At 54.4% G+C, this 13,010-nt stretch overlaps 1 protein-coding gene across 3 annotated transcripts in view; it reads left to right on the top strand.

Annotated features, from left to right (window-relative positions):
- The first annotated feature begins 351 nt into the window (after positions 1 to 351).
- Positions 352 to 13,010, top strand: part of SLC43A1 (solute carrier family 43 member 1) — a 30,572-nt gene continuing 17,913 nt past the window's right edge. For all 3 annotated transcript variants that reach the window (XM_068989229.1, XM_068989228.1, XM_068989230.1), the window contains exons 1-2: positions 352 to 527; positions 1,783 to 1,949. In XM_068989229.1, coding sequence (XP_068845330.1) covers positions 1,796 to 1,949 — 154 coding nt within the window. In that variant the 5' untranslated portion in view covers positions 352 to 527; positions 1,783 to 1,795. The remainder of the gene's footprint in view (positions 528 to 1,782; positions 1,950 to 13,010) is intronic.

The raw sequence follows: 13,010 nt of genomic DNA, 5'->3' as shown, positions 1-13,010 counted from the left end.
CCCGCCCCCGCCCCCGCCCCGGGATCGCGGTCAGCGCGCTCCAGCCGAGTTGTTCTTTGATGTGGCCGAGGATGCAGAGAGGGCTGCCTGGTTCTCCTGGGGGGCCGGGGCAGAGGCTAGGGGCAGGGAGGTGGGTGGACATTTTAGGCGCAGGGCCGTGTGCCGGGGAGGGTGTCTGGGTATTCGGGATCGAGTCACGTGCTCGTGAAACTCGACCTAGGGGCAGGGTTTGGGCAGGGAACCCCCGCCCCCAGCTCGGGGCGCAGCCCCGGACGGGCGTCAATGCAGCTGTTGGCTCGTTCGTCGATTCACCTCGTCCTAGCCTCGCCGCGCGGACTGGGAGCTGCCCGGAGGCGTCGTGTCCCCCGACCTCCTCCAATGGAACAGGGGCGGTGAGAGCCCCAGGCGGAACCTCCGAGGCCGCCAGCGCCGGGACGGTCCCGAGCTGGGCCCGCCGGACGCCGGGCACCGGACACCAGACGCCGACGGGTCCGCGGCCACGCGAGGCGCGTCTTCCCGGGTCAGAGGTGAGCGGCCGGCGGGGCTGGGCTGGGGGGTCCCCGAGAGCCGGGGCTCCCCGGGTGGCTCCTGCCGGTTCTTCCAGGCGCCCCAAGAAACCCTGTCACCTGAGCGCGCGGCTCCCGCCCCTTCGGTCTGGCCCTCTGCGCCCTCTCCGGCGGCCCTCCCTCCGCTCTGAGCCACACTCGCGTCGGAGGCCGTGCGGACCTGCGGGCGCGCCCGAAGGCCCAGGCCCATTTCACAGATGGGAATACTGAGGCTCCCGGGGGCAGGCACTCGCGCCTCCCCACCCGCCCCCCACCCCCCACCGGGCCGGGCTCTGCGGCCCGGCCCGCCCCTCTCCTCTGCGATTTCCTCGGGCGCTCCTTCCCCCAGTCCCGGCCGCTCTCCGCCCCGGCGCCGCCCGCGTGCTGTCCCCTCCCGCGGCGGCGGCCGTGCCCGAGGCTGGGGCGGGGGCAGGGCGGGGGGAGCGCGGGCGGCTTGTCTGCCTCTGGTAAACACGCCCGCCCGCCAGCCCCTCCGCCGCCCAGGCCCTTATTGAGTCAGCGGCCGCCGGACTTCCTGCGGGAACCCGAGCCCCCTCCCCGGACAGGAGAGGACGGGCGGGCGCCTCGGGTGAGCGGGGGGCGCGGGGGGCGCGGAGGGCCCGCCTGGGGCGCCTTCCACGTGGCAGCTGCCGGCCGGGAGCGAGAGCCCGCGGGCACTTGGGTCGTCCGGCGCGGGAAGGGGCAGGGCCCGCGGGAGCCCGGCCCCGGGGGAGAGGAGTGGTCTCCCCGGGGCCACGGGAAGACGGAGGGAGGCAGGGGGGTGTCCCGGGGCTGCCATCGGACTTCCCCTTCCTCATCCTGCTCGCCTCGGGGGTTCCTTCCTGGAGCTGGAGGCTGGCTGGCGGCCGGCGGCGGCTTCAGAGCGCGCCCTGCCCCTGGCTGACCTCTGGGGACTCCGGGAAGCGCGGGTTTGGACGCCCGGAGCCGGGCACCGCGTGCCTGGGCCTCGGTGGAGAAGCCTGGAGGCGCGCCAGGAGTCCTTGGCGCGCAGACAGGACCTTCCGGTCCCTGATAGTGACCCGGGGGGCGGGGGGGACCCCAGCGCCCAGAGCCAGCCCAGCGGGACCCGCTGGGAAGCCCAGGACGCGATGGGGGCCACCGTGAAGGGCGTCCCCTCGTAGCGGGCGGGCTCAAGGGGTATCTCTAGAGCCCCCACGATAAAGAGTGCTTCTCGGGGTCCCCTGGGTGCTTGGCTCAGTCCCCTGTGCCCCGGCAGGCTGGCCACCGGGATGGCCCCCACGCTGGAGCAGGCGTACCGGCGGCGCTGGTGGATGGCGTGCACCGCGGTGCTGGAGAACCTCTTCTTCTCCGCCGTGCTCCTGGGCTGGAGCTCCCTGCTGATCATGCTCAAGAACGAGGGCTTCTACTCGAGCATGTGCTCAGGTACCCCGAGGAGGGACCAGCGGGGCGGCAGACGGGGAGGGGGTGGGAGGGAGCGGGGGGCTCCGTTGGAGGCTGGAGACCGAGCTCCCCCAGGGGCTTGGGCACCCCCACGTCTCCTCCCAACTTTCTCTAGAGAAGAACCCACTAACCGAATTCCGTTTGCACTGAAACCCACGCGTCCTGCCGGCAGCCAGGTTCTGGGTGGGAGCCTTTGGCAATCTCAGGCCTAGGGCAAGAGGCGCTGCAGCTGCTAGCTGAGTGAGGGTTTCCTTGCTGGGGCTGTTGTCAGGCTGAAGGAGGCAAAGGTGGGTCTTCAAGCTGGATTTGATCGTCAAGGTGGTGGGGGGGTTGGTGTGCCTCCTTTTCCAGGCCCTTGGAGGCCTCAAGTCACCTCTAATACAAAGTTAGTAGCTTCATTTCCTCTAGGGCCCCAGCTCATGGGGATCTCTGTTTCCCATTTTGGTCACCTGGGCTTTGTATGAGGGGCCCTGAAGGCTGGAGTGGCAATTCTAGCAATCTTGGGAACCCTGGCTGTCTTCAAGTGCCCAGAGACAAGGAGTTGCCCCACCTGCTGCCTGGGAGTTGAGTTTCTCCTCCCGTCTGACACGGGGATCTTTCTTTTTCGGGAAGGAGGGCGCTGAGCTGACAGGCTCAGCCCAAGGAGCTGGAGGGATGTGGATGGAGTTTGGCCCTGGCCTGCTTATCCTCTTCCTCCAAACGCCTGGCTGAGGAACTGGCTTTGGAAGAGGGCCAGCTTGGGTTAGAATCCCAGGAGCTGGCTGACATTGGCAAGGTCTCTAAAGCGCTGAGCTCTTCCTGGGTGGCACTAGTGGTCAAGAGCCCGCCTGCCAATGCAGGACACATAAGAGGTGAGGGTTTGATACCTGGTTGGGAAGGTCCCCTGGAGGAGGGCATGGCGACCCGCTCCAGTATTCTTGCCTGGAGAATCCCGAGGACAGAGGAGCTTGGCGGGCCACAGTCCCTGGGGTCGCATAGAGTCGGGCATGACTGTAGAGAGCATGAACACAGGCTGAACCATTGAGCTTTAGACGCCTGCTCTGCAAAGTGGAAGAAGGGCAGTGTCTATGCAGTGAGAGGGAACAGTACGTGATCCGTGTGAGTGTCCTTCCTGGCTTCTCGCAGCTCCTGACTCTGGTCCCTGCAGCCTACCTTGGCTGTGAGAGAAAACCGTTGCCTTCGTGGGGGTGGAGCTGGGGCTCCCTTGATTTCTGCACCCTCTCAGCTCCAACCCCCTGCCTGACTAATCCGTAAGCGGCAGGTTGGGTGCAGGATGCGTGGGCATGCACAGCCTGATGGGGGGCCTGAGGAAGTGGGGATTCAAGCTGGCAGCTGGTTAGGAGGGGCAGGCTGGGTCAGGAGGCGCTGGCTTGGGGTGGCGTGCTGGGCATCCTAGGGTGGCTGGGAGAATCAGGCAGAGGGCTGGGGCATCCCTGTGCCAGGGGAGACCAGGAGTCCCCGTCTGTGCTGAGCTGTTTGCCCTGGATACCGGGGAGACCTGCCCTTTGCTGCCTCCGGCCTTAATGCCTGTCTCTGCCTGTCCAGTGGCGTCTTCCAGCCCTCTGCACCTGTTTTTTTTTTTTTAATCAACTTTATTGAAGATTAATTTATATCAAACATTCTGATGAGGTTGGACAAATTTACACACGTTAAGAACCATCACCATATTCAATATTTAGAATATTTCTGTCACCTGCAAAACTCCTTCCCTTTTGCTGCCCATTGTCCAGCAAAAATATGGATAGAGGTTGATTAAGATAGACGTCTCATAGCTTACAATTCACCCAGTGAAAGTACACAAGTTGGGGCTTCCTGGGTGGTCCAGTGGTTAAGAATCCGTCTACCAATGCAGGGGACATAGGTTCCATCCTTGGTCCAGGAAGATCCCGCATACCGTAGGGCAGATGAGCCTGCAGGCTGCAGCTGCTGAAGCCTGCACACTCTAGAGCCTCTGCTCCCCAGAAGAGAAGACACTGCAGAGAGAAGCCTGCATGGCCGCCAGAGCAGCCCCTGTCCACCGCGTCCAGAGTAGCCCCTGTCCACTGCAGCCAGAGGAGGCCCTGTCCACCGCAGCCAGAGGAGGCCCCTGTCCACCGCAGCCAGAGGAGGCCGTGTCCACCGCAGCCAGAGGAGGCCCCTGTCCACCGCAGCCAGAGGAGGCCCCTGTCCACCGCGTCCAGAGCAGCCCCTGTCCACCGCAGCCAGAGCAGGCCCCTGTCCACCGCAGCCAGAGGAGGCCCGTTTGCAGCCGCGAGGACCCAGCGTGGCCAGGAAAGGAAAAGGATACACGTTAATGGTTTCTAATTTATTCAGAGTTGTTCCAGCATCACCACAACCACTTTTAGAACATTTTCTTTGCCCCCTAAAGTCACCCTGGACCCAACAGCAGTGCCCACTCTTCCCTGCCTCTTCTTTCACCCCCAGTACGAGGCACCCCTCATCTCCGTTCTGTTACAGGTTTGCTATGACAGACACAGACTTGCTTATTCTGAACGTTGCGTGTAAATCACATCTTACAACAGGTGATCTTGTGTTAGGGTTCATTTCAGTCCAGTTCAGTCGCTCAGTCGTGTCCGACTCTTTGTGACCCCATGAATGGCAGCACGCCAGGCCTCCCTGTCCATCACCATCTCCCGGAGTTCACTCAGACTCACGTCCATCGAGTCCGTGATGCCATCCAGCCATCTCATCCTCGGTCGTCCCCTTCTCCTCCTGCTCCCAATCCCTCCCAGCATCAGAGTCTTTTCCAGTGAGTCAACTCTTCGCATGAGGTGGCCAAACTACTGGAGCTTCAGCTTTAGCATCATTCCCTCCAAAGAAATCACAGGACTGATCTCCTTCAGAATGGACTGGTTGGATCTCCTTGCAGTCCAAGGGACTCTCAAGAGTCTTCTCCAACACCACACTTCAAAAGCATCAATTCTTCAGCGCCCAGCTTTCTTCACAGTCCAACTCTCACATCCATACATGACTACTGGAAAAACTATAGCCTTGACTAGACGGAGCTTTGTTGACAAGGTAATGTCTCTGCTTTTAAATTTGCTATCTAGGTTGGTCATAACTTTCCTTCCAAGGAGTAAGCGTCTTTTAATTTCATGGCTGCAGTCACCATCTGCAATGATTTTGGAGCCCCCCAAAATAAAGTCTGACTCTGTTTCCACTGTTTCCCCATCCATTTCCCATGAAGTGATGGGACCGGATGCCATGATCTTCGTTTTCTTTCTTTCTTTTTTTTAATTTAAAAATCTTTAATTCTTTTTTTTTTTTTTTTTAATTTAAAAATCTGTAATTCTTGATCTTCGTTTTCTGAATGTTGAGCTTTAGGCCAACTTTTTCACTCTCCTCTTTCACTTTCATCAAGAGGCTCTTTAGTTCCTGTTAGCATGATGTTTTCAAGGTTCTTTCGTGTTGGCAAAGGTATCAAGACGTGGTTCTTTTCCAAGTCCTTTGCCACCACATTTTATTTTTGCCTACCACAGTTGCTAGACATTGGGTTGTTTCCATTTGGGGGCTGTTATGGCGATGCTCCTGTGAACACTCATGCGTAAGTCCTGGGTGGACATGTGCTTTCCTTCCGTGTGGAATTGCTGGGCCATAGGGTAACTCTGACATTTGGGGAACTGCAGGCTGCTTGCCGTTTTCCGTTCCTATTGGCAGTGCACGAGTTCCAGCTGCTCCATATCCCAGACAATGTTTGTTATTTCTCATCTGGTTTATTGTGGACGTTGCTATCTTTCTGTGGTTTTGATGTGCATTTCCCTAGCGGCTACGGAGAAGGCAATGGCACCCCACTCCAGTGCTCTTGCCTGGAAAATTCCAGGGACGGGGGAGCCTGGTGGGCTGCCATCTGTGGGGTCACACAGAGTCGGACTCGACTGAAGCGATTTAGCAGCAGCAGCGGCTGATGACGCTTGAGCATCTTTCTCATGTACTTCTCGGCCACTAATGTATCTTTTCTTGGAGACATCCATTTAGGTCCGCTCCCCATTTTTGAAGTGGGTTATATTTATTCCTGAGTTACAAGAGTTCCTTGTATTCTAGGTACAAGGCCCTTACCAGATATAGGAGCTTCCCTAGGGATGGTGCAGGGCACCGGCTCTGGGGTGTGTGGGCTCCTGGGCTTTGGAGCACGGTCTCCACAGTCACCGCGCACACCGGCCTCGGGCTCCTCGCAGGTGGGATCTTCCACGCCAGGGGATCGAACGCGTGCCTTCTGCGTTGGCAGGCAGATTCTTTACCCCTGACTCACCAGAGAAGCCCTCTTTTCACGTTCTTTATGGTGCTCTTCGGAGCACAGAACTTTTTTTGTCTGACTGAAGTAGAGCTGATTTGCAGTGCTTTGTTCCCTTCCGGTGTACAGCAAAGTGATGCAGTTTTATCTGTTAATAACACACACATATAATTATTTTTCATATTTTTTCCATGATGGCTTAATTACAGGGTATTCAATATATAGTTCCCTGTGCTATACAGTAGGCCCTTGTTGTTTACCTGTTTTCTAGATAACAGTTTGTAGCTGCTAATCCCACACTCCTAATCTCTCCCTCTCCTCGCGCCCCCATTCCCCTTTGGTAACCTGAAGTCTGGTGTATGGTAACCATAAATTTGGTCTGGAGCATGAAAGGTTTTAATACTGGTGAAGTCCAAGCTATCTTTTCTTTTGACATCCGTGCTTTGGTGTCATGTTTAAGAAACCATCGCCTCATCTAAGATCACAAAGATTCCCATCTGTGCTTTCTTCTAGGAGGTTTACAGTTTTAGCTGATGCATTTAGAGTTCTAAGCCAGTTGAACTTACTTTTGTGGGCGGTGTCCGGTCACCATCTGGTGTTCCCGGTTGCCCAGACGTGAGCGTGTGTTGGAGCCTGGTTCCTTGGGGTCACCAGCGGTGGCCAGAGTGAGCCCTGCTTGTTTCAGAACTTTATGAGCACTCTGATAAGCGGGCGCAGCAGGGCTCTCTCTCACTCAGAGGACTTCAGCCTCCAGACATCTGGCTCCTGGGGGCTGCCACACCTGCTGCTCTGCCCAGTGCACCTGCTTTCTGCTTCCTGAAGCTTCCCTCGACAGGGTCCCAAGAACACAGACTCGGGCCGGGACTCTGCGTCCCGACTGTGAGTGGGAGGAGACAGCGTGGCTGCCGTGCTGCTCTGCGCTGCTTGGGTGACTGCAGCCAGTTACTCACCTTTGTTAATGTTGTTGTTGAATCGCTGCGTCACGTCCCCCTCTTTTTTGACCCCATGGACCATAGCCCGCCAGGCTCCTCTGTCCGTGGGATTTCCCAGGGAAGAATCCTGGAGTGGGTTGCCGTTTCCTTCTCCAGGGGATCTTCCCGACCCAGGGATCGAATCCACGTCTCCTGCATTGCAGGCAGATTCTTTACTGCTGAGCCACCCGGGAAGGCCACAAATATCTGCATTACCCTGTGTATAAAGTAGGACCGACAGTCCCTACCTCTCGAGGCTGCTGGGAAAGTGAAATGAGAGCCAGCATACAAATTTCAGACGCCAGGTGTGCTTTCTTATTTTGTTCTGCGCCCAGCTCTCCCAGCATTTTCTGTGTGACCCTAGGCGAGTTCCGTAGCCTCTCTGGATCTCTACGTCTAATTCTGTACAGTGGAGTGGACAACCCTTATCCCTCTTGCTTCAGGGAAATGACGTGAGGACCAGTGATGCCGTTTAACAGATGTTGAGTTCATTTTCAAGGCACTTATTAGCATTGGCTTTGGGGTGCCCTGACCACCCCTTTCTTTCTTCTCAGCTTTGGTGGATGGCTCACCCACCATAGGGGCATCGCAGCTAAAGGGGCCTCTGTTACTCAGAAGGTAGGCAGAGGCGACTCAGTTGACGCCACACAACTGCATATGCCGCATAAATGCCACAATATAAACAGCAGCCAGCGCTCACCAAGCACTGACTGTTTGCTGGTGAGATCTTTAGAGCTCGCACGATGTTGTGAGGCCCTCACGACAGCTCTGCGTTTATAGCAGAGCAAGCTGGAACTTCTCTGGTGGTCCAGCGGCTCAGACACCGTGCTTCCAAAGCAGGGAGTCTGGGTTCAACCCCTGGTGGGGGAACTAGATCTCAAATACTGCAACTAATGCTGCCGCTAAATACCTCTTATGCCACAGCTAAGACCTGGCACAGCCAGATGAAATCGAGCCTGGAGGGCTATATATAGTCCACGGGGTCCCAAAGAGTCGGACATGACTGAGCACACAAGCACAAAATAAATGTTAAAAACAAAGAGGAGCAAGCTGAAGCTCAGAGATGGTAAGTAACTTGCCCCAGGTCACACAGCGAACAAATAAGGAGCAGAGTGAGTGTTCAGCCTCAGCTCGGACCCCAGAACCTTTTCCCGTGGCCTTTAGCCCAAGAGTCCTCCTGTGGGAGTCCTGTTACAGACAAGACAGCCAGCCAGAGCCCAGACCTGTGGGTGTTTGGGACTGTGGCTGTGTCAGCTGCAGGATGGTGAATCTTGGGGCTGGGGGGAGGGGTGACGGTGAGGAAGGGCTCACAGACCCGGGAGACAAAGAGAATGGGATCTTTCTGTGAGTGTTGTGTGTGCACGCAGGAGTTCATACAGCCCTCCTCTCCTACAGCTGCAACCGCTGAACCCATTTCACAGATGGGATAACAGAGCCTCAGGGTTTCAGCCGCACAGCTAGTGAAACCAGAAGCAACCATCCCCTTCCCCAGTGTTTCCCAGACTGCTCATGTGCAGTTCACCGGCCTGATTCTACATTTCTGTGTGCCATAGGTACCATTATTTACTTCCTATTTCCTTTTACATCAGTCCACTTAAAAAGCCTCATGAAAACAAAGAAAAACAAAGTTTTAAAAGCCTCATTTTCTTTTCCTTTGTTAAATTATTTTTTGTTGGAGTATATATAGTTGCTTAACAAGGTTGTGTTAGTTTCCGATGTACAGCGAAGTGAATCAGCTATACATAATACTAAAAGGCCTCATTTTATTCATTTACTTTTGGCCACACTGCATGTGGGATCCTAGTTCCCCAACCAGGTATGGAACCCACACTCCCTGCACTGGAAGAGCAGAGCTGTCACCACTGGACCATCAAGGAAGCCCCCTAAAAAAGCCTCAGTTTAGAGTGTGATGCTCTTGGAACCTTGGGCTTGATGCTGCTCACAGATGCACATCGTACATATGTATCTCTTTGCTGTTGTGCAGTCACCAAGTTGTGTCTGACTCTTTGTGACCTGGTAGACTGCCAAGTCTGTCCTTCGCTGTCTCCTGGAGCTTGCTCAAACTCATGTCCATCGAGTCGGTGATGCCATCCAACCAGCTCATCTCTGTCGCCCCCTTCTTCCGCCCTCAGTCTTTCCCAGCATCAAGGTCTTTTCTGATGAGTCGACTCTTGGCATCAGGTTGCCCGCCTGCCTTGGGTGGCCCTGCATGGCATGGCTCATAGCTGCCCTGAGTTACACAAGCCCCTTTCCCAGGGCGAGGCTGTGACCCATGAAGGGATATGTGTTTACATATGTATACGTATGTACATGTATGTGTTTGATATACTTTCGAATAACTAATAACTATAAAAAAGATACACTTTCAAATAACTAACAACTGTGAATCAGGTACAGTTAACCCTTGAACAGCACAGGTTTGAACCACTCAGGATTGTTTTCAGTAGTAAATCATACGAGGTTGCACACTTCCTGGTGGGTTGAATCTGCAGCTGCAGAAACGCACATACGGAGGGACCCCGAAGGTCGAAGGTCGGGCTGACTCAATTGCAGGCAGGTGTCCTCACAGAGGACGGGTTGAGGCCCCAGCCCCCTGTGGCTCAAGAGCCAGCGGCGCCTGTAAACCCAGCTTGAGTGCACACATGCCGTGCATACCACACTTGGGAAACAGTTTCCTCTGACTTCAGAGCCCGACTCGAGCATTAACTTCCTGCATACGTTTCTTTCACCACACCTCGTGCTTCACTTGTCTATAAAATGGGGGAAATTAGATTTCAGAGACCTCTCCTGTTGTAACCGACACAGACAGAGGTCTAAGAGGTCCTTGCCTCCTGGGCTGGCTCCCCTCTTGGTTCAGAAGTCTGGCTTAATCTAAAACAGTGGTATAAACAAACTCATTTACAAAACAGAAATAGAGTCGTATCTGTAGAAAACAAACTCACCATTACCGGGGTGAAAGGGTTGGCTGGGGGTAAATTGGAGATTGGAATCGATTTATACACAATACTATATATAAAATAGATAACTAACAAGGAGCAGGGAACTCAACTCAGTCCTCTGTAATGACCTATATGGGAAAAGGCTAAAAATAAAGCGTGGATATATGTATATGTATAGCTGATTCACTTTGTTATACAGCAGAAACTAACTCAATTATACTGCCATAAAAAGTACATTATAAAAAGAAAGGTCTGGCTTTATCCATCCAGGAGCTAGCTCCTAAGTCAAACTCACAAGAGGCGGACCGACTGAAACCAGAGAAGTGAATGCATTAATGGACCTTCAGTTATTTGCTCTCCACTGGGCTAGAATTCTCCACCCATTGAAGAACACATGTCCTTGCCAGCACAAGCGTTGGCTTTGGAAACTTACTAAGTTGCTCTGTTCGGGAGAGAGCAGCCCAGTGGAGCAACCAGAAAGTGTTGACTTTGGAGAAGGTCTTGAGCTGGAACTTGGCCTGCCTGTAAGAAGCTGTGTGACTTGCTTTGTTTCTCAGAGCTTCACCATCTATCTGTGAGGGTCACTGCACTCACTTCTTAGGGTTATGAAGATTAAATGATATACTATATGGAAAAGCCTGGCACAACGTTGATTAGCTGAGAGCTAGTGAGAGAAAGCATCATTTGATTGTGAAAGACTTAGGAGGCCTGTGTCTAATTCAGGGGCTGCAGACTCAGAGGCCTGGCAGTTAATAACAATTGGGTGTTAATATCCAGCAGCGGAATACAGCTACTAATAGTACATTAACTTTGTACGGTGGCAGATGGTAACTAGACATTGTCATGATCGTTTTGCCGTATATAGAAATGTCAAATTACTGTGTTGTACACGTGAAACTGATATATTATGCGTCAAGTATACTTCAGTGAAAACCATAATAATAATTGGGCCAATCAGGGCAGCTACAGGATGGTGAATGGTGGAGAGCTAGTTAGAGAGGTGACTTAGAGAGGGCGGGCCCTGACGAGAAGGAGTGGCCGCCACTCACCTCCAGCAGTGGCCAGATCTTCTGACATGATAAAGAAAAGCCAGACTTCGGGATTTTTAGATGATAGCTCCTGATTTTAAACTGGCACCCGGGGACTTCCCTAGTTGTCCAGTGGCTCAGACGCCGCCACACCTCCAATGCTGGGGCGCCAGGTTCAATGACTGGTCAGAGAGCTAGATCCCACACGTCGTCACTAAGACCTGGTTGCAGCTAAAAGTAAATGGCGCCCAATTAAAATTTGCAAGCCAAGCACAATACCTGTAGGGTTCCTTGCTGGTCACCCCTTTGCAGCCTCTGGTCTAAATTATCATTGCACTTCTTGCTGTGTTACCTGCTGTCCGATCATACTGCTGGTAGTGTAGTAGATGTCACTGAGGTGTGTGGAGGCGGAAGGGGCAGGTGCAGAGCAGCCCAGCAGAGGAGACGGTGACAATGACGATCACTAAATTATGGGGCTGGCCCGAACCCAGGGGCTTCCCAGGTGGTGCTAATGGTGAAGAGCTGCCTGCAGATGCAGGAGACGTAGAGAGGCGGGGTCGAGAAGATCCCCGGGGAAGGGAATGGCCACCCGCTCCAGCATGCTTGCCGGGAGAAGCCCATGAACGGAGGAGCCTGGGGGGCTACAGTCTGTGGGGTCATACAGAGTCAGACACGACTGAAGCAACTTAGCAGCAGCAGCACCTGTTGCTCTTTACAGTAACCCCCTACATACCACCGAGTTCTGTTCTGAGAGCATGTTCTAAAGTCTGTTCAGTCTATTAAGTAGGTCTTAAGTCTGTTAAGTAGAGCATGTATTAAGAGAGCATGTTCTTAAGTCTGTTTGTTAGTAGGTCCAAAAACTTAGCCTAGGTACCCAGCCAACACAGTCGGCTATGTAGTACTGTGTGTAATAGGTTTGTAATACTTTTCACACAAATAATACATAAAAAACACACACAAAATAGAAAATATTTTGAATGTTTGCAGTACAGGTGGCACCAGTGGTAAAGAACCTGTCTGCCAGTGCAGCAGGCATGAGAGACGTGGGTTCGATCTCTGGGTCGGGAAGATCCCCTGGAGGAGGGCATGGCAATCCACTCCAGTAGTCTGGCCTGGAAAATCCTGGTGGGCCACAGTCCATAGGGTTGCAAAGAGCTGAACACGGCTGGAAGTGACTTAGCACAGCACAGCGCTTGAAAAGTGCAGTCCTACAGAACAGCTGGCACACAGGCTGGCATCGAGGGAACAGGCAAGAAAAGCTACCGACCGGAGGAGGAAGAAACGGTGGGAGGCGGTGGAGCTGAAGGGTCATCAGCAGTAGGAGACAGAGGGCGAGCTGCAAGGTCATTCGTGCCTGAGATTTGTGGAACGCACGTTTGCAACTTGAGGTTCGTTTGTCGGGGACTTTCTGTATGTCAGCGTCCACTTGATTATTATCTAGTACAGACCCTGTGAGAGCTGAGAGCTGTCTCATTCACTGTGGGGTCTCCAGCACATGGAGGAGAGGCTCCCAGATGGTGGACCACCACTGACCCCTTCATCAGCGGTTCCAGGAGCATCTTCTCGGGGCCAGGCCGTGTACGGAGCTCTTTGCGCCCCTTCTCCAACTGGATCTCCTAAGGAGCCTTGGTTAGCCGTTCTTCACTCCCTGTTTCAGGCAAGGGGCCCGCGCCTCAGAGAGAGGAAGTTAACTTGCCCAAGGTTGCACAGCCAGTGGGGGTTGGGGTGGGAATTCAGACCCTGGTCTGTCTGCCCTCCAGGCGCACCCTGACTTTGCCCTTGGCCACGATGCTTAAGTGAAAATAGGACGGAGGGGAGAGTCCCAGCCTCACGGTTCACTGAGCGTTGAATGAAGTGAAAACCCCTTCTTTCCC

Source organism: Capricornis sumatraensis, chromosome 16 (assembly GCF_032405125.1).
Source record: "Capricornis sumatraensis isolate serow.1 chromosome 16, serow.2, whole genome shotgun sequence".
In the NCBI taxonomy this organism is placed as follows: Eukaryota; Metazoa; Chordata; class Mammalia; order Artiodactyla; family Bovidae; genus Capricornis; species Capricornis sumatraensis.
Note: the sequence above shows the minus strand (reverse complement) of the source record. Positions and strands in the feature narration are given on the sequence as shown.